This window comes from Leptinotarsa decemlineata, unplaced genomic scaffold, assembly GCF_025532065.1.
Source record: "Leptinotarsa decemlineata unplaced genomic scaffold, Ldec_3_MD MMD2_tig00026299_RagTag_RagTag, whole genome shotgun sequence".
Lineage (NCBI taxonomy): Eukaryota > Metazoa > Arthropoda > Insecta > Coleoptera > Chrysomelidae > Leptinotarsa > Leptinotarsa decemlineata.
This window is the reverse complement of record NW_027412676.1, coordinates 2,685,422-2,713,203: the sequence shown is the minus strand read 5'-3', so window position 1 is coordinate 2,713,203 and position 27,782 is coordinate 2,685,422. Positions and strand designations below refer to the sequence as shown.

The window sequence follows — 27,782 nt, the reverse complement described above, 5'->3', positions numbered from 1 at the left end:
TCACTTTTTAAGTAATCATGCGAAAAGGAATCCAGTGCTGAAAAATCTTGTGGCCATGGAGGACAGTTCTATTAATTCAGATCAACACTTTCCAAGGCTTTGGATTAGAATAAGACGAAGCAATGAATAGTCTCCACTTTCATCATGTTTGCCGCCCGTTGATTTTGTGCCGAAATACTTGAAAAGTAACATTTGCATACAAAACTAGTCGACGAATAATAAAACAACTACTTACTCGGTCTCATTTCACTTGAAAATTCAGGGTTTTAACTAAGATGGAAGTGGCGGAGACCCTTCAATGAAAAACCGACCAGTCGTAGTTTTCTCTCTTTCATTTTCGTTTCTCCACTTTCTATATAACTTTAGCTCACTATAAGTGAATTGTAGAGGATATTTTCAAACCGTCCACTATGTAGGAATGCCGGGATATACTGGATTGATATTTTAAACCTAAATGATAATACCAAGAGATATGTACTCGACAGGAATTTAAGTACTTATATTGTTAGACAATTCGAAAACGAAGGAGTAGATACGGATTCAGTAAGTATTGTTACAATTGGTACATATAATTTGGATTTTGAATGACATTAAAAAAAGTATTACGAAAATGCCATAGATATTTCAATTTTTTTCAAAACAAATACGACAGCTAAAACATTACACTACAAATCCTAATGACTCTTCTCATAATTTGAACATTTATATATTATACTTTGAATGAAAATTTATTGTTGCCTTTTTTTCATTCCAAACGAGTTACGTTGAGAGAATTGGGAGAAATCAGTTCAATTCTTGATAATAATTATAGTATTCCCGAAATATTTGAAATAAAAAAAACAAAATACCTTTTTGCCACATGACGCTATATTAATTCGTTTTATTACTTGAGCTTGAAAAAGTCTAATTACCTGAAGCACTCAAAATAAGTACCATCTCCCTAATTGTATATTTTTATATCTACTGTATTCATACGTTTAGAGAGTTAGTATTATTTGATTTTCATGAATATTAAATTTTATGGTCCAATGAAAGGTGTCTATGTTTTGAAATACTGTATTGGTGCATTTGCCTTTAATTTTTAAAAAGCTTTGCCTTCGTTTACCAAAATATCAATTGGTTATATCTCTTAAAATACTCGAAACAATCAAAACTCACCTTGAATGGGGCATTGGGCACATAGAGCGGCGGGTCCTTGGCGCTGCCGAATAATTTATCATTCAAAGGAGGGATTCCCTCGTCGGAGTCACAAACACTGTACCGCCCGACGATCCCGTCCGCCGGTTTGGGGTCGTACCCCGCGGGCTGCCCCACACAAAACCCCTTCGCCTTCACCCAAAACCGAAACTTGCTGTTATCTGCGCTGACGATCTCCTCCCCTCGAAGGGTGCGCAAAATTCTCGCGTATTTTTTCAAAGTGATCGTCTTTGTTTTCGCCAGGTCGCCGTAGGTTTGGATCACCCACGGCTGGTATGTGGCCAGCATGTCGTCTTTGTTGTCGGCTCCGGATCTCTGCGGTTTTTCGTTGTTGTTTTGCTCGGATTTCGGTGGTTTGGCGGCCGGCTTCTTTTTCGTTGCCTTCTTGGGAGGTTTCGGAATCGATTTGTGGTGTTCCTCCATGTCCTGACTCGCTAATTTCGACGCCATGTTGAATCAGTTTCTCATTTCAAGGAAACGAGTTCAATGTGACACGGTTTTTTTTCAGATTCAGTCACGCACAGGTTGACCGAGTTCGTGCAATTTTTTCCTCGCCAATTAGCAGAGAACTGCCCACAAGTCACCTGCAAAAAATAATTGTTTGAGTTTTTGGGTTATTATGCGGAAAATTACTGTTGGCGTTCCGAAGCTCGTATAATTTCAGTGGTAATCACCACTTTTAAAAATAATTAGAAGTGGTCTGCTCATACCTATTGAATCGTTATTAGGTAATGTCCATTTAAAAACTACTTATATTCAACTTTAACAGTATATTTGCTCGTCCACTTTCAATAAAATATCATATTTCGTTAAAAGGCCCTCAAGTGCTACTTTTTGTGATTCCAGGAATCGAATAATTGAACGTTGCCGTCTATGAATATTGCAGTCGGATAGTTTTTTTTTGCCAGACTTTCATTTTTTCATCAAAATCAACCCGTAAATAATCCGAGAAAATCTAACCAGGGCGTTTTCGATCAAAAGGCAATGTGGAAATGAGAACCCTTTTCCTATACCAGAACAAAAATACTGCCTTCCGACGTGCGTTTCGCTAACCAAGTAGGCATCATCAGGAGATGACTGAGACGTAGTAGAGAGTTTAATATGTCAATTTTACTCCCGAAGTTCCAAGTTCTACTGATCAAAATAAAATGATACCCAAAAAATATTTCCAAAAATCAGTTCTTATTGAAGCTTACTAGGCTAATGTACTGAAATTACAAGAAAACAAAACAAAGACACCATTCCAAACTCATTGCCAGATTCCACAAATATTATTCAGTTTTACATGAAGAAACGGGATTCTGAGGTCTCACAGATTCTCTGAATCTTTCGTAGTTTCTAACACTACAAATTCTTCATGAAACAGTTCTGAGAGGTATCATGTAAGTGAGAAAGACTACCGTATTTCATTGTTCAACTATACAGTAGTCGTTCCACAATGATTTTTAATAAATATTAAACTGAAGAAAGGTTGGTTGGATGGCAGATTAAATTTTTTCTTAAAAAAACAATTGTTCTCTTACCGACGTTTCGAATTTAATTAAATTCTTCTTCAGGGCTCTCTAACAATGAACAGAGTCCTGAAGAATAATTGAATTGAATTCGAAACGTCGGCAAGAAAACAATGAATAGTTCAGTGATGTAATATCGATTTACTTACAAACAGATACAAATTCGCCATTCAATTTTAAAAAGTTTCCAATGGACGGTCAATTAGTCGGTATATGAGTTTAATTCATTCAGGATGCGACGGATTGTTTTGATTAAATTGGCGATGTTTGGACATACATGATGGAATGTGGTTTCATTGGAAATTAGTTAGTGATTACTGCAACTGTTTTTTTGAATTGAGGTGATACCAAAAATGTCTAAAAGTTAATTGTGTTTCTTTTACAGTTTTTTTTAAGTATCTCAATTACCTTTCTAACTTTATCTGTTGCGAAAATTTTGAAATGAAAAAAACGATAACCATATTTTGAATTCGATAACTGCTTGGTTTAAAACTTGAATTTGGTTGAAAGAAATCATTTTGCGTCCATTTCAATTTTGTGATTTTGCTTCAACGTCATTAGTTCCAAGTTCCTCCCTTGTACATGTCTGATGTTCAAAGTTGTCCAGAAAATGGTAAAACCTAACTTTATATGATTTTTGAAGCTTCTGATTCAAAATACTCGAGATACGAGATGAACTAAAGTTGTTTTTGGGCTCTGGTTCCATCTTATTCCTTTGCAGTGAAAGTTGCAGTAAAAGACGCCTCGAGTATCTTCTGATGTTGATTCCATACACGGCGTCTTCGTAAGGGGAGAAATCATCTTCACTTTCTCAATGTCCTTATAGGACATTGGTGGTGGTTCAGTCTAGCACCACTGATGAGACCTTGACGGGTCGAAACAGCGCTGTCTGTTATTTGCAGTTATTTCAGTAACTGTTTTGTAGGTATAACCGAATATGTAACCTAGATCAAATGTACAAATGTGTTTTGTAATTTCGCCACCACAGCGCGGGCAACCATTTTTTAATTTCCAATTTTCTTTTTTATAAATTCAAATGACATTGTGTACTTTGAATTGTAAACCTTGTGTTGCCTTCAACATAAATTACTCAGCTCATAAGCTTCTTTTGAATTTGAAAATCTCATTTTCGTGTATAATTATGTCAAATTCACTTGTCAACGCATTAATTCCTGGGAACACACGTCACATTTTCTAATTCTAATTCACTACTACTACTTTTCTCTATTCACATTTGAATAGAATAGTTCTACAAAAATATTGTTTGAAAGCACTTCGGTGATCACAAAACTAGTATAAATAAACAACTTTGGAAAGTAGGTACCATAACAAGTATAAAAAAACGTTAGTGAGTGTGACTCTAACCAACTTTTTGCTCCCTGCGATAAAAAAATATGTGAAGGAAGCCTGCTTCATTCGACGGGAATGTCAAGAAAGTCTGTATCTGAGTATGGTAATTTCACTTATGGAGTGAAAAAACAATCCTAATAATTCGCAAGATATAGAATGTGGTGCAATACTCCATTTCAATAGCATTTTCAAGAAAGAACACCCAAAATGAAGAAAACAGTGAACATTTTTGTGTGAAAATGATTTCAAAATTCATCAACAAAACAGACGAAAGTGATATTCTTAGTGAATTCCTTATTATTTGAGGTAAATTTAGGAATACTTATCACCTAGACTTCCAGAAAAGTTTCATTACTGCGTGTATACAGCATCTTGAAAACTATAATTTTTGTTAACTCAGAAAGTCGGCCTCCAGCATGAAATATATTGAATGTTATATGATAAATTATGGTAACACAAATCAAGTAGCATTGTTGCTAGATTATGGGTAATTGAATCAAATGGTTTTTCGATAGCTGTGTTTTTACTACAATTCCAAAACCAGACGAACAAATCGACACAATCTTTGGAAGAGTGTTGGGGAAATCGAAATCTTTAAAATCGAAAATTATTTGCCGATATGTTTCTCACAATTGTTTAAACTGTTAATATTATTTTGGTTTTTCTTTGGTTATGAACGAGGTTATATATAATTCTTGTCATTCTAGTAACGTCAGTTGTAAATCATATTATTTTGGTAGCACCATGACAAAATATATGAATGTCAACAGGGTATATTATTCCCATTTTGGTATAATAATGAAATAGAATATTAATAATAAAACAATAAGTATTCTGAGCGGTGACTGTTGTAGACGTGGACCTCCCTTATCTATTAGATATTCATTCTGATAAGGCTAAAGTATCAGTCTTCACACACTCGATGACATTTATCGCCCTTAAAAACATATGAATAACTACTAATAATGGAAGTTTAACTGTATACATTACTGCAGACTATAAAAACTTCCATGATTTATCGAATGATATTCCAAAATAACTCAACAATTAAGTATATTTTAGTTCAAAATAAAACTCAAATTACCTGCGTCGCGTACTCACTCCAAAACTTTCAGGAAAACTCACTCACAATCCGCAGAACCAGAAGCGCGTTTCACGAGTTCGGTAAAAACAATCGCTGGAACAGCGTGAAGCGACCACGCGCGCACTATATCGTGATAGAAGCAGATAGCGTAGAATGTCGACTGAGCGCGTCCCGCGACTCGAACTGGTGCGTTTGCGAAATGATGCGGCGGGCTAGTGTGCCGGCCGGCGGGACCCTTTCCGATGCGTCCCTTCCTCCTCCGCGACCCCGCCAGCGTACGCGAGGCGGACCGGCCCGTGCGGGGATCCGGCGGAGGCGCCATCGCGATGGACAAGCGGTGTCGATTCGAGTCGGCCGAGATAGATCGGTCATTAGGCGGACGCGCGGGTCACGGTCGGGTTAACGGTGTTATGTAAACTGCTTCGTAAAAAAATTTCGCCGAGAAGCAGAAACGACAACGAAATGAGACACTCGGCTATGATGTTTTGCGCTCAGGAAAAATGCAAAAATCGTTCAAGTTGGCCTTTTGATTAAAGACATTATTAATAGGAAGAAAAGTTTGTCATGTATACTGAATGACAATTGGAGTACTTACAGAATTTAATTTGAATGTTCTCGAAAAAAATTTAAAAAGTTATTAGAAAGTTTGGAAAGGAAGTGATTTCAGACTCCTCTCGTATGTCATCAAGAAAATCGTGAAAAATAATTTAAACTTCAAGTAAAAGTGGGCGACGCGATAATTTTGAAAAATATCTAAATAGACTTACATTTGTGTCCGTTGATTACGATCCTGAAATTAAAATTTGGTACCCCGATTCATTCTCGCAGATACGGCTGTTCAAATGTCGAAACTGGAAGGGCACCTTTTTTCTAATCGCATAGGTACTTCAGACTTTTATTCGCCCATATCAAATGTTTTCAAAGAATATAAAAAATCTTTAGCCTTTCTACCACTCCAACACGATTCCTTCATTTTTTGTATCAAGATAGATTAGTAGAAAGCCAAAAACGTTCTTTCTCAATTCAAATAAAAGAATATATTTCATCAAAATGACTCTTTTTGGAATTAGTCTGAAATAATCCTCAGTTCACTACAACTTTTGTCATTTTTTGTTGGCAGTTTCGGGAAGTCTAAATAAAAAAATTAAAATTATACTGCCACTTTTTGGAAAGCTTTCTTGTTGATTCATCAACGTGTAGAAGTATAAACAATAAAAAAATGTAAATGTCCACCTTCATTTTTCATGATTCTAATTGTTCACATATTTTCTTGAAATGAATCGCTTATGGAAGTTTGAAAGTCTTCAATGCTTGTTAAGGTCGATCTTTGTTAACGTTATGTTCGAAACTTCCCCAAATCCATGAAAATAGGAGACAACTAGAGTTGAGATTGAAGTCCATAATTATCACACCAGGAATGACAATATGCTTATCACCCTTATATCACCCAAAAAACACCACCACGCAAAAAATAAAAAGTCTCCTTTGGTTGCTGGTATCCCTCTCTTCAATTAACTGCCATGCGATATGAAGACACTTTCACCTCAATTTACTAAAACAGCTAAAAGTGTATCTGTTAGTATAATGTTTCTACACAGTACGGTAACGGAATCCAACAGTAATTCTTACTATCGACAATTAAAAATCGAATTAAGCTATCAAATTACCTTCCCCAAAAATATATATTATACTATTTTTTAGAGGTGATCATCAATATCGATCAGAATGACACAAAGATTTCGGAGGGCTACATTTTATTGGAGAAGAAGAGTAAATGACATTGAATCTTAAATGTTTCATAAAATACACCCCACGATTTGATCTCCACAAACTTTATTTGAAAAATATATCACATGTTTCGCTAACACAGTAACTTTATCAACAGTGATTTGAATACTACAGGTTGTTTCTTACACTAATATTTATATACTACAGGTAACCATAATTGAGACTACCTCCAACAAATTACCTAAACCTCTACCTGAGGTACCTTGTCAATTATTATCACCTGAAGTATATTGCCTCACTTCTACATCAATAATAGTTCTTTCTCGGTTTTTCTAAGAAAGCATGTTCAATAATGGTGATCTTTTCAAATCCAGTTGGCCATTCATCAGAATGTTTGAATTTTCAAGTTTATTAATTTCCATTGCTTCCAAATGATTCAGTTGCAAACTTTAATTTTTTATGTGTAAAATTTCGAGCTCTTCGTTGAAGATATGATTTTCTTCTAAAAGATAATTTGAATATGTTGAATTTGTTTTCTAATTTACATAGCTCATATGATGTTCCGTGCGATTCGATTCCTAAATATTCTTCCAATTTGACCAATATATACCTTAGGACAAGTTCCACACTTTTATTGATATACTCCTGATATCATGATTCACAGATTAGTCAATGTTCCTCTTTCAATAGACAATTTCAATAAAGAACTCAATATCAAGCAAATTTCAGTAAACAATGGGTGTAAATCCGAATTAATAAACAAAATACTTTCCAAAAAAGTCCACGCAAAAGAGATTCGAGACATTTTTCCTATTTATAGAGCTTTAACGAGTTTTACAAACAACTGAAAAAGTGGCTTCATTTTTGAGAAAGCAAGATATTAAAATTGCATACAGAACAACGTAATACGTTGAGGGACGAAGGAAAATGGCGATAAAGCCGCCAACCTCCAGGAGAGTGCTGAGATTCTTATGGAAACTCCGTTCCTAGGTTTTGTCTTTCCTGGAACGACGAACTGGACGGATGTACCAACAACACCCTCACAATATGACTGGCAATATGCTAGTACAGTAATTGATGAGGACAAAATAAGATGGGCTATATCGGGCTTTTCCCCCTTCAACTCACCAGGACCTGACGGTATAAGACCAGCCCTACTTCAGTGGGTACTGGACACTCTTATGCCGCACCTGGTTGGAATATTCAGTGCCTCTCTAGCTCTGAGGTATATTCCCAGTAAGTGGAGAGAAGTAAAAGTAGTATTTATACCCAAACTAGGTAGGATGGACTACACCCTACCAAAAGCATTCCGACCAATTAGTCTCACATCGTTTTTCTTAAAAACAATGGAGAGGCTATGTGAGCAATATTGTATAATAGATGAAGTACTTGTTAACAACCCACTTCATCGAAATCAGCATGCATATACCCCGGGAAAGTATACTGATTCGGCTCTTCACCATGTGGTTGGCAGAATCGAGAGATCATTGGACAACAAAGAATCCACCCTGGGTATATTCATAGATATCGAAGGAGCGTTTGATAAAACAACCTTTTCAACAATTACTCAGCAACTACACTCCAGGAATGTACCCCTGGTAGTAGGAGAATGGATACTCCAGATGCTCTCTAGTAGAGCAATAAGTATTAATGTAGAAGACATCACAGTCTGGTCATGGGGGGATGTCCACAGGGAGGGGTCTTATCACCCCCTCTCTGGAACATAGTTCTGGATACCCTAATTAATCACCTTAACAAAAATGGATTCTACACAATTGCATACGCAGATGACATAGTTATCTTGCAGACCGGCAAATTTGTAAACACACTGTGCGATAGAGCGCAGGATGGGCTCAAATTGATAGAAATATGGTGTAAGGAACACTCACTGTCGATCAATCCCAAGAAGACTGAGATGGTCCTTTTCACCAGGAAAAGAAGTTTAACGGGCTTAAAACCTCCCGAAATCTTCAAAAGCAAACTAAACTTCTCTGAAGAGGTGAAATACCTTGGTACTATCCTCGACAAGAAGCTAACATGGAACTTTTATCGACAGAGTTGAGCAAAAAGAGCATACGTGGCTTATGAGCAATGTCGGATGACAGTGGGACGCGCATGGGTCTTTCACCCCGTGTGGTCACCTGGATGTACACTGCAATAATAAGACCTATGTTAACGTATGGAGCCATTGCATGGGGACCGAAAGGTGTACATGCAACGGCCATCCAAATATTATATCAAATACAGCGACTGGCTTGTTTAAACATCACAGGAGCCATGAGAACAACACCAACCGCGGCAATGGAATTAATCACGGGTCTGACCCCTCTGGATCTGTATGTAGGAGGTCGCGTTAATGGCCATGGTACGATTGCGCACGGCTGGTGTAAACCTCGAAGTAGGAATGGGTCAATTGAGGCTGGGCCTATGGCGGGAAGTGCTCACTACGCAACCTCTGCTGCAGGCAACAAGTGATACAATTGAACCCAGGTTTGTGTTTAATAAACCTTACAAAATACAAATTGAGCAGAACACAGAGTCAGATGCTACAAACGCAATACGGCTCAAAAACCAAAGAAGGCTCAGGATGTGGAGTGTACTCCAGGTCACTAAGCCTAAGGATTAAGTGGGGAATGGGAAGAAATACCAGCATGGTCCAAACAGAACTGGCTGGTATCTCAATCTGTCTGTTTAAAATCGCCACAAAAGAAATAACCAGGAAAGGAATTTCTGGCAAAAACATAACAATCTGCACTGACAGCAGAAAAGCCCTATTAGCAAGCCCTATTAGCCTTGAACAGATAGCGTGTTACCTCAGGGCTAGTAATAGAGTGCCACCAAGATTTAGCCAACGCCTCGGTAGATAATAACATTATCCTGAGGTGGATTAAAGAGCACGACAGGAGTAAAGATAATCGCATTACCGACTCTTTAGCCAAGGAAGCGGCTGGACTAAGAATTTTAGGACCCAGTGGCACCCACGGCCTGATGACTTCGACAATTGCGGAACTAGTCAAATGTTACACCCATGCTCAATCCTTAAAGAGATGGGATGGAATCAAAGGATGTAATCTTGCCAGGATCACCTTTGGGCGACCTTGGGAAGCTAGCACCGAAGAAATATCTGGCGATGACCAAGAAAAATCTACGCCTTACAGTAGGATTTCTGACTGGCCACTGTCAACTAAGGAAACACCTCCATAATATGGGGCTAGTGAACACACCTCTATGCAGGATGTGTGAACAGGATGATTAGATTGTCAGGTATGTCCTGTGCGAGTGCCCGGAGTTATCGTCAATAAGAGAGTGTGTGTTCGGCGAGTCTTGGCCTACACCTGCCGATATAAAGATGTTTCCCAGCGACCTGTCCACCTTCCTGGAAAGGACAGGATGAACGATGACCTAGGAGAACAACTTTTCGGGAGGATGTACAATGGGTCACATGTGGCCTAAGTGCGTGGGCTTACACTCACCCTCCCTACTCTACAGATACAGAGACGGTGAGAAAGTTAGTTAAAAATAATAAAGATAAAACATCCAAATTCGAGAAATCAGGAGTATATAAATTAAAGTGTGGAACGTGTCTTAAGGTATTAATTGGTCAAACTGGCAAAACATTTAGAAATCAAATCCAGGAACATCATATGAGCGATGTCAATAAGAAAATAAGTTCAACATATTCAAATCATCTTTTGAAAGAAAATTATATCTTTAACGAAGAGTTCGAAATTTTACACATAGAAAATAAAAGTTTGCAACTGAATCATTTGGAAGCAATGGAAATTAATAAACCTAAAAATTGAAACATTGTAATGAATGACCATCTGGATTTGAATAGATCACAATTATTGAACCTGTTTTCTTAGAAAAACCGAGAAAAAATTATTATTGATGTAGAAGTGACACAATATGCTTCAGGTGATCATAATTGACGAGGTACCTCAGGTAGAGGTTTAGGTAATTTGTTGGAGGTAGTCTCAATTATGGTTACCTGTAGTAGTGATACTAGTAGTGATACCTGTAGTAGTGATAAAGCTAACTGAGTTAGCGAAACATGTCGTGATATATTCTTCAAATAAAGTTTGTGGAGATCAAATAGTGAGATGTTTTTTATGAAATTACTATGGATCTTCATCAAGTAACCGCCGAATCAATCAGAGAATCTCAAATGTATGGTAAAGGGTCGATCTTACGTTTACCTCTTTATGTATCAACTAGTTTTGACGACATAACCAGATAAATAAATGACCTTTGTAGATATAAAAAAAGGAATTTATGATATGTGCCTATGACGGTCACTTTTTCGAAAATGAAAATTTCTCCAATTTTTCTTTCACACTTTTTTGTACGACGCGACGTTTGGTTAGGAAGGACATCAGTCTTAATTAGTATCTAAATTTATAAAATTCGTACACTTTTGATCTCCTCCAGATATTGCTTCAATGTATAAATGTTCAATGTATATTCTTGGGCTCTTCATCCGTAAGTAAGTGAAAATCGAAAAAAAACATTATTTAAAGTCCATAATTACTCATCCTAATTTTCCAAAATTTATTTGTACCAAATATCACTCAAACAAAATCGCTTCTCGGTGTCTGTCCCCATGTATGTTTAGACCTTTAAACTACGCAACATATTTTGATGCGGTTTTTTAATAGAGTTATTCAACAGGAAGGTTTATATGTATATAACATACATAATTTTGTAAGTATGTAACACTGATAATTCAAGAGGTGATTCAAGAGGAAGGTTTATATGTATATAACATACATAATTTTATAAGTATGAGACACTGTAATTTAAGAGGTTTCTAATGTAATGTAAATAAACACATTTTTTGCGCTTACATTGCAAACACTGACTGAACCCTATGAGATAGATGAAAAAATTACGACAGTACTTTAAACCTAAAAAGGTCTACAAAAAAGTCCGCGATGGTATATGTCTATCTCTTGGGGATAACCCACAATAACCATTTTTTATCCTCGATAAATAATTGCTTATTTACGAAGCGATTTTAAGCAATACAGCATCGATCCTCATCCAATGCAATACCTTAAATACATTGTGCATTTATTATAGACCAATATGGCCCCTTGTAGCATGTACTTTAAATGAATGTTTTCGAAAATATTACAGATTTGAAATGTAGGGACACAGCGATTGCGGTGGTACCGGCGGGGGACCGGCGGCGCGTGTCTATAAATAGCGCTTCTAAGACCGCGCTTCTCCCTTTAGCACTTTATGATTAGAAGCTATCGCACACGTTTATATGATTTTCAGTATCAGCATTTCACCCGTGCGGAGCCAGGACAGTCGCTAGTATTTTTTCAAAGGAAATATTATATGAAAAAATAAAAAAAAAGAAAATTTTTTCCAAACATCTTTCAATCAAATCTCATCGCAAACTACATCGATATTTGTAACAATAAAATAACGTATCTACATATTATTAAAACTAATTCTGTGTCCCAAAGTTTACTCAAGGGGCAAGTGTCGATCAACGGAAAATACTCGCCACCGATGGTGTGACGGTCCGGATGCACAGCATCCGATACAAGATGTGCGACGTTAGTTTGTTAGCGGTTGCACTGTGCATAGCATATAATCAATGACCGTTACGCCAAGTAGATTAATTCACTCGATCAGAGCAGTGGCGTTGCTTGGATAGATCTGTTTTTCAGAAAATAGTTCATTTGAATCATCACGTGTCATAGAATAAAAATGAGAATAAACAGGGTGGGTCACTTTCAGAAGGGGTGTATTTCAGGGTGATTCCCTCAGTCCCCTTCTCTTCTGCATCTCACTATTGCCATTATCCGTTGCGCTCAGAAATACTCGAGGGTATAACTGTGGCACCCCCGGAAACCGGAGGCACAAGGTCACCCATTTGTTTTATATGGATGATCTTAAACTTTATGCCTCTGGAGAGAAGGATCTCCATCAGTCCTTGAGGGTGGTGGAAGAGTACACGCATGCTATCGGTATGAAATTCGGGATAAACAAATGTGCAATGGTCCATCTCAAAAGAGGACGATGCGGGGACTACGGAGAGGATGTGCAGCTCGTAGATGGAAGCATCATACACCATCTGGATGCCGGAGAGACGTATACTTACCTCAGGGTGGAACAACGCCGTGGACTTTCGAGTTTGGAGTGTCTACTTGACAGAATGGTACTGGATACAGCATGTAAAGTCGTCAGGAGTTCGGATTCCCTTCTCTGCATGGTCCGTGACCATGAGAGAGCAGCAATTGGAGTATTTCTCTTTAGGGCAACTGCCCGAGCAGCTGATGAACTCGGTATAGTTTTCGACTCTGAACGAAGTGACCACAAATCTGTCACCGAGTTGGAACCCGTTCAGCAAAAAGCTCAGATAAAAGCCGCAGAGATCACCTTACTTCTGCGGAGACACAAGGATAAGCCAATGCATGGGGTCTTCTTCAATAACATTGGAGACCTTGGCTTATCAAAGCGCCTGACGTTCGCTTTTCTCAGGTCGAGTGAGCTGAAATCAGAAACTGAGGGGTTCATCATGGCTTGCCAGGATGGTGTCTTCAACACCTTAGTCTACCGCAGTCGCGTGATGGGTATAGAGGTTCCTGACACAAAGTGCAGGGCCTGCCGCGAGGCGCCCGAGACCCTAATGCACTTGCTATCAGCATGTCCAGAATATGCGGTCTCGGCCTATATCCATCGACATAACGCAGCCCTAAGAGTGCTATATTACCATCTAAGGCACTCTTACGGTATTGACGAGACACCGGTGTTGCCCTACGCTCCGGGGGATATTGAATCCGTTGTGGGGAACGAGAAGTGCCGAATTTATTGTAACTATTCGTTCCCCACTCTCAGGCTCATACAAGCTAATAAGCCTGATGTAGTTCTTCTCGGCCACCAGAGCAATACGATATTTTTCGTGGAGTTTTCAGCTCCTGGCGAGACGAATATCGTCAGAAAAGAGGAGGAAAAACGGATAAAATTACGAGATTTTCTCTTCGAACTCCGCAGACTCTATCCAGATCACTCTGTCAAAATGGTTGTTCTGATTATTGGAGTCCTTGGTGGAATGATGTCCTCTCGAATCTTAAAATCATACCGGCTTGCCGCACTAAGGCAGAAATCTTAGCCGCACAGATGCAGAAGGCTGTCATTCTTGGCTCACTGCGCTTGCTCAGGGCACATGATTCTCGGACTCAATGATCACTTACCCCACGGTGTGGGAAGTGGTCATTGGTTGATAATGCTGGCGCACCCTCCCGAACGTATCGGAGCTTCGGGGATAGGGCCTGACCAGCGCACCCTAAAGTAAAAAAAATAATTTTATTAACCAGTTTCGGTACATAATGTGCATATGGTAAGTCAATAATTGTAATATACGTTATATAAATATTAAGAATGAAAATAATAGTTAGTCATAGGTACTTGAATAACAAATTAAAGAATATTGTATACTGTATATTGTGATAACTTTCATAAGTATAAGTAAAAGTTCGATGGTGAATAATTGACAACAAGCTTTCTCGTTCACCAAGAAATTACTACACACCAAGAGAAAACATTTGTTGAATCTGTTTTTTTTTAAAAAAAATCTGTTTAAAATCTGTTTTTCCGTTAACCAGCTGTATCACCCCTACGAACGACAACCCTCAGAAGTCGAAACTTGTGCGAGCTTAGGATTAACGAGGTCTTACCTTTTAACGTGTGATTCCTAACACGGATGACTTAGATTGGTTCAAAAGTTCAGCCTTTCATTGAAGAATAAACATTATTGGAAGTAATAGAAAAACGAGGGAGCAAAAAATAAAAGGAAATATTCCGTTCTATCAAAATCAAGAATAGCGGTCCCGTGTCGAGAAGAGTTACTTCATCTATTTCACATGTTCTGATCGCTCCCTTACACCTTGTGAAATATCACGAGTCAGGTTTTTCCCGTGCCCTACGACCTGCGACACTGCTTGGAACTGGTCCAGCAGCACCATCCAGCGCCCGTCCGCCGTCTTCGTTTTTCTCAACGTCGCCGTCGGCGATTGTCTCATTTGTCCAGTGTGCGCTCCCTCGAGGGTCTCGACCGGCCGTCTATAACCAGTTATCGTGCGAATTCACGCTTCACGGACTGCCTTTATCGCGCAACGATCCTGATCGAGGCGATCTCGAGGGATCGTAAATTGATTCGATGAGCCGCGCCGAGAGGACCCATTCATCATATTCGTTTTCCAAATCGGTCATTTTCATCGTATGGAAGGGTGGTAGGGCCACATACTCTTATTGTTTGTTTGATAGTTATGAGTTTTAAAATGGATATTTCCACAGTAATCTCGAAATTTCTAAACATTTCTGAAAATTTCTATGAGACAATGATAAATGTAAAGAGATTTTATATTGAATATTTTTGTTTCATCATACAAAAGATTGATAGAATAGTACTTTTCTTCAAAATTATGTTCAGAATTGTGTTTTGTGTTCTTTGCAAGGTATACATTCTGTTCATGGGTGATCTTACCCTTTTTGTAATGTAGATAATATGTTCGTTCCATCTGAGGTGTTTGTCTACAATGACTCCAACATATTCAATATACAGGGTGTAACTAAATAAATGTAAAACATTTGAGAAGGTGATTCCTCATCGAAAAAAAGATAGGATCTTTCATATAAAGAAAATTCATTGGAGCATCCCTTGTTAAGATACAGCCCCTTAAAGGGGTACATAAAATTTGTATGACAATTATTTTCACAAGCACTAAAAAATTTACAATATTGAAATTAACCTTACGTTTTATACAACCAAAAAGACACTTAGCCAGAAATTTATTTGGTTTACCCCATGTTGTGAGGGGTGGAAAACGCAACCCCTAAAATTTATTTCCAATGTAACTTTTTGTCTTATCATTTGTTTACCATTTCCGATAGCCTGTTTCATTCTAAACAAAAAATTTCTCTGGGGTTCGCAGTTCGCAGCAAAAAATTATTTTACGAACAACTACAGAGATACATCGTTATAAATGCGAAAATACGAAACTAATCTACCTAGTAGGTCGGTATTAGCGATAGTGACAATTAAATTGGTATGACGCTGTCAGTTTGTGAATTTTCGAAATTGAATTAATACTAATTGTGTGTTGTTGTTCTGTTCTTAGCTCGACTTCATCAACGATTACAAGAATATGGTTCATTCGACAAAAGAACGCAGGATTGTGGTCGCCATCGAGAAGTACGAACACCACAGCTTGAGGAAGCAGTACTTAATTTGATTGAAGAACAACCTACTACCAGTACTAGAAAGATTGCTTTCCAGCTAAATGTTGATCATATGACGGTATTTCGAATTTAAAAGGAACAACTCTTATACCCTTACCATCTGCAACGAGTACAGACACTGTTACCGCGAGACTTTCCGAACCGTCTTGAATTTTGCAATTGGATGCTGGAAATGATTAGAAGAAATTGTGACTTTCTGAAGATGATAGAATTTGTCATACGAATGTAGTTTTTCTCGGGACAAGATTATTAATTTTCATAATTACCACATATGGGCTGTGGCTCGGAGTTATTGGGGATGATTTAATTGGGCCGCATTTTGTACCTCCACGATCAAATGGTGAGGCATACGTTCAATTTTTAAGAGAAGTGCATCCAGTACTGCTGGAGGAAGTTCATTTGGGCATTAGAAGGGATATGTTTTTTATGCATGATGGGGCTTCCTCCTATTTTAGTCAAGTAGCACGTCAGCATTTAACTGAAACATATGCAAATCAGTGGATAGGTCGAGGAGGACCACAGAACTGGCCCGCTCGATCGATACAGCATTTGTTTTATTGTACTCCTGTTCGCGATGTAGAGGACTTAAGAAACCGCAGGGTAATCAGAGATACTCCAGGAATATTTGAGCGAATACGTGGCTCAATAAGCCGACGTCTAGACGCATGCGTAATGTCTACATGTTGTGTGTTTTGTTATTAATAAATTAGTTTTGTTTAATACCCTTTAATCGTTTAATGCAGGTACTAACTACAAAATAACAATAAATCCAGTTCGCATTTATGATGATGTATCTCTGTAGTTGTTCGTAAAATAATTTTTTGCTGCGAAGTGGTTTATTTTGGGCAAAAAACCGCTTAGACATTTTTTGTTTAGAATGAAACAGGCTATCGGAAGTAAATTTTTAAATAATAAACAAATAATAAGACAAAAAGTTACATTGGAAATAAATTTTAGGGGTTGCGTTTTCCATCCCTTACAACCATGGGGTAAACCAAATAAATTACTGGCTAAGTATCTTTTTGATAGTACAAAACGTCAGTCTAATCTCAATGTTGTAACTTTTTCAGTGCTTGTGAAAAAAATTGTTATACAAATTTTATGTACCCCCTTTAAGGGGCTGTATCTCAACAAGGGATGCTCCAATGAAGTTTCTTTATTTGATAGATCCTATATTTTTTTCGATGAGGAATCACCTTCTTAAATGTTTTACACTTATTCAATTACACCCTGTAGAATCAGTTATATCCACAGATAAGCAAAGTTGTGGTGTTATTAAACATTCATAATCATGTACCTTTAGAACTCCCGTTGTTGGTTGAGCAGAGTCACTGGAAGATAATATGAAGTTACTGCGTAAACTATCAAAATACTGCGTATTTTTTACAAAAAAAAAATCTATTCATCACAAACTTGTCGTATTTAATAATTTTGCCAATTGAAAAAAGGGTTATGAAATGATACAATACTTATCATAACGTTTCGGAGGCTAATGAATTAGACAAAATCTTCGCTGATTCAATTTATTTCTCAACTTCGACAGATGTTAAATGAGTTTTCAACTGAGAAATATGTCAAAGTTGTCGATTGACTTCTGAAATATTCGATGTAGTACAAAGTGTTCTCTGATATCAGTATGTTGCTATTTCGCCAATATCCATATTTTGCATCAAGACGGGTAAGTACAATCCATTTTCAAGGTGATGTGTTTTTTTGATTTGTCATATTCTGGAAAGGAACGAAAGAAGTAGAATGGTTGTTATATTGGTTCCAAAAATCTTACGGCGTCTCACGGCGAAACATCGATATCTACCAGTGAGCATGGCAGTGTTCCATGTAAGTGAAATTTTTATTTTCATTTAGTATATAATGTAGAAACCCTGTGAATGATATCTGATTTAATTTCATAACGAATGTTTGGAATACAAACTGAGTAGAAAAAAGTATTTTCTGTATAATTCAGTGTTCATATAAAAGTATTTGTTTCGAAAGAATTTTTTTCTTTCGTGTAATTCAATGTTTATATGAAAGTAGCTGTTTCAGGAGTAATTTCTTTCAGTTTGTGTCTGAAAGTTACTTCTTTGCATGATCTACACATCCATGTATAGAGTTACTTATTTTCAAATTGATTACTTCCTTTCTTTCTTTGGAAGATTCCCACATTTTTCTATATCAAGATGGAGTAGTAGAAAGCCAAAAACGTTATTTCCCAAATCATTAAGATAATCGAAGAAAAAATTGTATCACTGCCAAATCAAGAGTTCCAGGGAAACATGCGGCTATCATATTCTAATGTAGTTTTTAATGATACTCGATATAATTCTCCAACTACTCAACATACTTCATTAATTAAACCAAAGTCTACCCAAACTGGAACAGAAACCAGAATGGATTTACAGAGAAATATAGTGCTATGCTAATTGAGGACAAATGTAAATGAAATTAAACATATAAAAAATGGCGGACAAAGATTAATGTGTAGAAGCAAAGAATAAAGTTTGAAATTAGAAAATGAAGGTTATGTTTTAAAATATGTTCAAAATATGTTTTTACCGTTAACCAGCTATCGCACCCCTACGAACGATAACCCTCAGAAGTCGAAACTTGTGCGAGCTAAGGACTAACGAGGTCATACCTTTTAACGTGTGATTCCTAACACGGGTTGAACGATAGCAAGTGAAAATCGAGCGTTCAGCATGGGGCTTGAACCATCGACTCACACATCGGCCGATTGACTGAGTGAACAAAGCACCCACGTCGAACCGCCCGGCTACCGGCCGATGTCAAATTAAATAATAAATATAAATCAGATTTTCAGAAACGTACAAACTCGAGAATAAAAATTATTGGATTGTTTCTGGAAAAGCAAATTATAATGAAGAACTGGCGAAGATTATAAGAGAGCAAAACATAGTAATAAATAAAAATATTTTTTTCAAAATACACCATATTAGATATTTGGATCACAAAAGAAAGTATATCCTTTATGCCGAGGTGAATGAAAACCTATTCAAAAAAGTTATTCAAAAAAATAATGGTAAATTATTCATGGCATGGAAAAATTGTTAGTGTTCGAAAACAACAATGTTATACAGTGTTTTGGTATCGATTTAATCACTCAACGAGGAAACTATTAGAATTTGGCTCTACAATTTCCATAGGTTTACGTATACTTATATTCCAGCAGACAAAAACATTTCATGTGTTAAAATGAATGACTCAGGTAGACCTAAAAATAATTATATCAAAAAATGAGTATATTTGCCTAATGCAATTCATTTGTATCCAGATATTAATGAGGCATATAGTGAATTCATAAACACTTTCAATTCTTTTTACTTCATGAAAAATTACAAAGTTTTAAAAACCAAAACCTTGGTTTGATAATCAATTAACACAATTAATTAAAGAACGTGATAAATATTTTTTTAGAAAAAAAAGTCTTCCTGATTCAGAATTTCTCAATGAAAAATATCCTTACTTCAATAAATTGGTTCAAAAACTACAAGAGAAAAAAAATTGAAGTAATATCAAGAATAATTCACAAAAACTACTCCAAAAATAATGTGGAATGGTACAAAATCACTGTTACACAACAGAAGTAATATCAATAATGAAAATATAAAAAATATTAGTTTGAATAATCATAAAACTGATTATTCATCTGAAATTTGCGAAATAATGAATGGTCATTTTGTTGCAATTGGAAAAAATTCTTCTGCCATTCCAAATATTTCAAGAAGACCAAAAAACATTCGAGTGTCTCGTCTGTTTTTCAGGCCATTGATTTTAACTGAAATTGAAGAAATAATAGAATGTTTGAATCCAAGAAAAGTTTATGATGGGTACGATGATATTAGTACAAATATTGTAAAAGCATCAGTGAAGACTGAAATCTCATTAATTTTATTTTATAATACCTAACAATATGAAAATTCATAAAGTCACTCCTATTTATAAGAATGGCAAAAAAGATGATACTCACAACTACCGCCCAATCTCCATACTATCAGTTTTTTCCAAAACTTTAGAATGAATGATGCAATAAAAGATTAACCAATTATTTGGATAACAATAATCTTTTATATAGTGATCAGTATGGTTTTCGCAGGTATAGAGATACAGAGGCAGCAGCAATGGATGTCATTTCATAAATTCAAATTGAAATTGATAATAATAAAAAATGTTGCCTTTTGTCTTTAGATTTGTGTGGAGCATTTAATAGTATTCATCATGATTTATTGATCTCGCAACTAAACAATGTTGGCATTAGAGGAAATATCCTCAATTGGTTTATAAATTATACGAGTGATAGACAACAATGTGTTTGCATATAAAATGAAAAAATTTCCATAAGAAAAATCAATTTTGTGGTACCGCAAGGATCTATTCTTTGTCCACTCCTTGTTTTAAATACACATCAACTCATTGATAAATTAACCTCTGTTTGCTGATGATACAACAATTATATTCTCTTCGGATAACTTCGACAAAATTCATGATGATATAAAAACAGACATGAAAACAATTTCAGATTGGATTCAAGATAATAAATTAACTCTAAACTTTTGAAAATCTTCATATATGATTATTTCTAAAAATGTATTCAACAGTTGTACCAATCCTATAATCATTGATAACAATTCAATGAGTTATACCAATTCTATTAAATTTCTAGGATTTATATGTTAATGTAAATTTATCGTGGACCAAATATATTTTGATAATCCTCTAAAAAAGTAACACCCCTCATTTGTATTCTTTTCAAAATCGGGAACTATGTTTATCTTTGATTTTTGAAAAATATTTGAACCTTTGAATTCTTTACAAAATAGAACTATTGAATGTACACTATACAAACAACACTATACAACAAAGTTGTTGTTTCATTCAACAAATACATAAAAAATTCAAGCATAAATTTCATAGAAATTAATAATATTCATAGTCGTAACCCCAGACAAACAAAATTATTATCAGTTAGTAATTTCAAATCTAGTTTTGGAGAGAAATCTATTTATTATTATGGAATTACAATATATATTACAATTCCTGAAGAAAAAAATCTGAAACTGCTATTAAATTCAAAATTCAATCAAAACAGTATTTGATGAATGAAATTAAAAATACATATGATTTCATAAAGCCAGAATCATCTAAATATTTTTATAATAAATATAGATTATTTTACATTCGATTGTTTTCTCATATTGTTTATTCTACTTGTGTTTTCTTATTCAATTATCTATTTATCTTAATACAAATCAGTTTTTTATGCCTATTAACAAACTCAATGTTCACTGCTCATATTGAATTCTTGTGTTTTCTTGTTCAATATTTCATTATTTTCTCAAATTTTTATCGTTCGTTGATTTAGTTAATCCCTATTCATAAACATTTAATGTTATATTCAAAAATATAAATAAAATCTAAAAATTATTACAAATTTAAATAAAGTGGAGTAGACAAAATATATTATAACTTCCGATATAGACTAGTATTCACCACAAAAGAAAAAAAAAATAAAAAAAAGTATTTTTCTTGGTGTTGCAAATCTGAGTAAAGTTTGTAATGACAAATATTTCTGAAAAAAGCGTAATTTAATCTTATACAGGGTGTTTCAAATTCGATCCTCACCATTTGGATCTCGGAAACTATGAGAAATACGAAGATGGTGGAATTGGGACAAAGTTGCGTATTTACCTGACTAACAATATACCGTTGAGAAAGTTCTGAAATTTCGAGTATATCCGGAGGTATCCGGAAAAAACAAATTTCGGAAAATGGTTTTTATTTTTTCTGGCTTTATTTTTCGAAGGGTTCAGAAATAAATCGCACTTCCACATTGCCACTTTTTCCCTGCTACACAATGGTGTTTTCAGATTTGCTATCCGACGTTTCGTCTTCCGGCATCATCAGCAACTTTTTTTTATGGGTGCTACATTGGATTCTTTCTGTTTTGAATAGAACCAGATTTTTCCTTTTCAATGATGTATCATAAGTTATCATTCTTTTTCAAACAATCGGACTTTTCGAAAAAAATTTATTCTTATCAGAATAGGCTTTGACTTTGATGTTTTTAAATTCGAATTTCAATTTTTGGCGAAGAATGGCTTTCACGTATGAAGAAAAAGGAGATTTGATACAAATTTATTACAAATACAATGCGGAAACAGTGTTAGGATATCGGAAATGTATTTAAACTTGTATCCCAAAAGACGACAACCACATTGAACTATGTTCAAGTTTGGTTCATTTTAAAAGCCGAGGAAAAAATACGGAGACAGAATGGACCAGGAAACAAACAAAAAAATTAATGAGGTATTTATGAGGTAAGTTAGATATTGTGTCCTTTTCAATAAAATTAATAATTTGTAGATATTCATGAACCCTGGGAAATCTACACGTCAAATTGACTCCGAAATGAATATTTATCATACAAATGCTTGGAGACATCTTAAAATAAATATATGATTTTTTTAAAAAATAAAAAACACGCTTTCAAAGAACATCGAACTAAAATATTAAAAATATTAAAAAAAATTAGCTTAGAACAATAACGAACGAAAAATACTAGTATTATTGTAAAAAAAGCGTGGGCGATTTGTGCCATATTTTTTGTGTATCAAGCGCCCGTCGCTTTGTGCCATATTTTTGTATATCAAGCGCCCGCGCTTTTTTCACAATAATACTAGTATTTTTTGTTCGTTATTGTTTTAAGCTTATTTTTTTAAAGAATTTTTGTTAACTTTTTAGTTGTTCTTCAAAAGCGTGTTTTTTAGTTTGTTTAAACTATATTTATTTTTCATTTTTTAGTTTCGTGTGCTATAAAAGCGTGATTTTCAGTCTTTTTAAACTATATTTATTTTATCTGAACTTTGGGATCAATCAGCCGTATATTGTTTAGAAAAATAACCATTGATATTTTCCGATTCCGAAGAGGAAGCCTGAAAATCAGCTACCAAGCCCAAGGCAGCAAGCGCGCGTGTTAATAAAAATACTTTTTACAATCTGCCCGCGAATAGATCAAGCAATAATGTCTATATATCAAGGAAGTTAAGTACAGCGCCATCTGCCCGCGAATAGATCAAGCAATAATGTCGATATATCAAGGTTACGTACAGCGCCATCTGCCCGCGAATAGATCAAGCAATAATGTCGATAATTTTGAAGTTACAAACAAACAAACATACATACATACAGGTGAAGCTAATAAAAGCGTAATAAAAAAGCAGTTTCAAATGTACACAAAATACACATATCTCAAAAATTGCATCCAGTTGATATCGAAAGGCGATTAGAATTTTGTAATTGTCCAATAAAAAAAACTTAATTTCCTTTTTTCTGGAAAATGTAATTTGGACAGATGGAAGCACTTCTACGAATTGTGGGATATTCAACCGAATAACGAACACATCTGGAGCATAAACAACCCCAGGGAGTTCCGACAAATTCGACCTCGAGTGCGATTTAGTATTAACGTTTGGGCAGAAATTCACAAAGATAGAATTTTGAGTCCTCATTTATTTGACGGAATTCTGAATGGAAAAACCTATCGCCAGTTTTTAATGTCGATTTTCGAAGACTGTTTGGATGATCTACCTTCTACCAACACGATGGTGCTCCAACGCACACTACCAGACGAGTATCTAATTACCTGACTGAAAGGACAGCAAGGTCTCTAGACTTAGTGTTATGGGGTACACTGAAAAATAGAGTTTATGGTCAGAGGGAATATCAAAATATTGAGGACCTTCAATACAGCATTCTTAGAGAGTTCGGAAGATTGATGAGGAGGAAAATTAATCGTGCAGTAAATAATATTTGAAGAGGGGCACGGTTGTGTTATCATGAACAAAGCCAGCATTTTGAGCATTTGCTGTGATTTACTTCTGTCTTTACATTTTAGTTAATTATTGTTATTTGTTCAAAGTTCTATTTTCATTGAAAAGGACACAATGTCTAATTTACCTCATACATACCTCATTCATCAAATTTTGATTGTTGATTCTGTCTCCGTATTTCTCATTGGCTTTTCAAACGAACCCAACTCGGTGAGATTTTGATCGAATAACTTGAACATAGTTCGAGTGGTTGTCGTTTTTTGGGATACAAGTTTAAATACATTTCCGATGTCCTACAACTGTTTCTATCGTATTTGTAATAAATTTTCTTCATTCGTGAAAGCCATTTTTCGCCAAAAATTCAATGACTTGTACAATAACAAAATGTCATTGAGTGTAACAAATTGAAAGTCAAATTTACAAACATCAAAGACAAAGCCTATTAGATAAGAATTAATTTTTTTCAATACCTTCAATTTTTCAAAAAAGAATGACAACTTATGATATATCATTGAAAAAGTGAAATCTGTTTCTATTCAAAACAGAAAGAATCAAATGTAGCGCCTATAAGAAAAAATAAAGTTGATGATGATGGCCGGAAGACGAAACATCGGATAGCAAATCTGAAAACACCGATATGTAGCAGGGAAAAAGTGGCAATGTGGAAGTGCGATTTATTTTCGAATCCTTCGAAAAATAAAGCCAGAAAAAAATAAAAAACCATTTTCCGAAATTTCTGTTTTTTCCGGATATACTAGGAATTTCAGAACTTTCTCGCCGGCATTTTGTTAGTTAGGTAAATACGCAACTTTGCTCCAATTTAACCATCTTCGTATCTCTCATAGTTTCCGAGATCCCAATGGTGAGGATCGAATTTGAAACACCCTGTATAAATTTAACATACTATAAAAATATGAGTCATGTATGCCCCATTTTTTTATAAAAAATTTGGGTGTTTATAACAGGAGCAAATAATCATTTGTCCGTTGAAGGGATGCGCGGAATATCAAAGAATCTTTGTCAGAATCGAAAAGAAACCTGTTGCATAAACCGTTAGCTGGATGCTGCATCGCGCCCGTACGCAGATGCTTTACTGGTCCAGTGGTGAACTCTGACCTCACATCAACCCTTTTACTGTGTCCCATAACCTGCTGTTATCCTGAATTTCTCTAGGCGATTGTGTGTACAATTTTACGAAGTAGAATCGAATCTCATGTTGGTGGGAAAAACAAAAACTTTCTAACTACTCAAAATGAGCAACGGAAAATAATAGTTGTTTATTCAAATGATCTTTTCAACAGGAAACATGTAAGGAAGAAAAATGGGAGTTATTTACAATATTTAATATAGTTTGAATTAATCTGAGTGCATTTAATACAATTTTATTGAAGTGCCAAATAATTTTATGGGACATGAATTCGAAATTTAGAAAGGGGTCCACAAAGCAACATTAGTGTGAGGTTATCCATAAATTTTCATCCACAACTTCTGATGTAGAGACAACCTGTGGTGGGATAGAACTACATTATTGCGCAGTGTGCCAAGTCTCTAAGAGTTCTACTTGCATAAGAATTTCAATATATAAAATCTTGCTATATAATTTCAACTTATGAGTACCTCAATTCTTACTAGATTAAAAAAATTAATTTCATGAAAATTTCGTGAAAATTGAAATAACTGATGATCCCATGATTGGTGGATCCTTTATTGACATGTGTTTCAAGCTGTTTTTTCTCGACATCTAATGCAAAATAATAATCAATATTTACATAGTTGGAAAATCAAAAATATGTTTAAAAATCCATATTGTAGAGAACGCTTTTTGACGATCTAAAGTTATGAAAATAATGTTTCCCACAGGAAACTTAGAGTGCTTGTCCACAAGACCTGGCTTAAATTATAATTCATTATCAATACTAATACGAGGTTGAAACGAAAATTTGTGGAAAACGATTTTTGATCGAATATAATGAAAAATAGTTGATCGTGAATTATAAAAAATAATTTTTTCTCAGTAATCTTGGAGTAATCAGTAATCTTGTTCACGAGACCTGGCTTAAGTTATAATCCATTATCAATACTTATACAAAGTTGAAACAAAAATTTGTGGAAAATGATTTTTGATGAAAAATAATGAAAAATAGTGGATCGCGAATTATAAAAATATTTTTTCCCAGAAATCTTCGAGTGCTTGTTCACGAGACCTGGCTTGAATTATAATTTATTATCAATACTCATATGAGGATGAAACGAAAATATTAATAAAACGATTATTGATGAGAAAAAAACAATACAAGATAGGAGTAAAATCCACTGTTTCAGTACATAAAAAATATTTATTATTCATATCAATTCAATGATAATAAACTGGTAGTAATTATAATTTTATAACATTAAGTAGATCAGAAAGAAGAACAAATAAAATCATATACTTGTGGACAAAATAAAATGAAATCCCTTAACAAACGTATTATTGAGAATATATTCACACAATACAGTTCAATACATGTTCAGAAATAAACAATTGAATATAAAGTAACTGATGATCAACAACTTATTTTTGACATAACGAATTTCATTACAGAGACATCGTTTTCTGGATCTTGAAATATTATATTTTTCTGGTAATGAGAGGTAGTAAGAAATATTGTTCGACTTACGTAACATGCAGCTGAAGTTGATTCACTACTCCAAATTCCAAATCTTTCAAATTCACCTTACATACTTTTAGCACATCTTCTGTCCCCATTGTAATTTCAGACTATAGGTAATTTTCCTACTAACTGCTCCAGTAGAGAAGGATTATTCAAATGCTTACTTGTCTCGAATATTTCCAACGTAACCACCAGGTTATTGACGTGACATGAAAAAAATTGCAAATTTTGAATTTTATTTATCGGAGAACCAATGACAAATTCTGGACGACCAAAACGCATTTCTAATGTTTCAGTAACATGAATAATATTTTCAGGGTGCAATAATAAACTTATTACCGCTTTAAGAGCTTCTCCTCTGCAACATTAGCATCATTAGCAGCAACATTAGCATCACATGACATGATTTTGAAATGTAGATTTCCTGTGACACATTTGTTTTTTGATTTTTCGTTTTTTTCTGGTTGAAAAGTAACAGAATGCACTTCACATATATCGACCCATTCTTGTACTCCTTTGAACATGCTTCCTTTATCTGTGCTCTCTGGGAGCAATTCTCACGAGCTGCTATCTCTTGTAGAGCATAGCTCTTTCTCTTTAATTCTAGTTTGAGCTAACTCTTTCTGATGATCTAGAATCTTCGTTTGTTTTTCGAATTCCTGCTTTTCATTCCCCTCTTCAGCTTGGCACTCACGATATCAGTCTCCAACGCTGAACGCTTCCTTTCTGCCGATTTTCTAGTAGAATCTGATACTTTTGATGAATACCTGACTGATCCTGAATCTGTTGCATCCCTATTGCCACTTCTAATAAATGACACATGAGATCCGGAAACTTTTGACTCTTCTATGAAAGCTGTTTTGACAATTTCCAGCGCTTGAGTTGCATTTCCTTGCTGGTGCGAAGACATGAAGATTTTTCATTCTGACTGAATGGTGTCATGAACATTTTGAATATTACGCCCTAATACCAGCGGCCATCGAACATGATCATTAAAAATTTTTATCTTGCCAGCATTTTTTCTTTGAGATCTTCTTAGATATTCAGACATGTATTCTTCTTAGTACTTATTTGTGGACTTTATATATCTAATCCGGATCGAAGGACCATGTTATATCCTTTAATACCTAATTTTTCAACAAAAAAAATTTCAGTG

General features: G+C 35.3%; 1 protein-coding gene across 3 annotated transcripts in view; it reads right to left on the bottom strand.

Moving 5' to 3' along the window:
• The window catches only part of LOC111509010 (nucleolar protein 4), a 363,566-nt gene extending 336,091 nt beyond the window's left edge, over positions 1 to 27,475 (bottom strand). For 2 of the 3 annotated variants that reach the window (XM_074180685.1, XM_074180687.1), the window contains exons 1-2: positions 5,143 to 5,347; positions 1,159 to 1,781 (exon numbers count right to left, since the gene is read on the bottom strand). In XM_074180685.1, coding sequence (XP_074036786.1) covers positions 1,159 to 1,647 — 489 coding nt within the window. In that variant the 5' untranslated portion in view covers positions 1,648 to 1,781; positions 5,143 to 5,347. Of the gene's footprint in view, positions 1 to 1,158; positions 1,782 to 5,142; positions 5,348 to 26,632 lie in introns of those variants that run through there. The other variant, XM_074180686.1, reaches the window with a different exon arrangement.
• Positions 27,476 to 27,782: the final 307 nt, after the last annotated feature.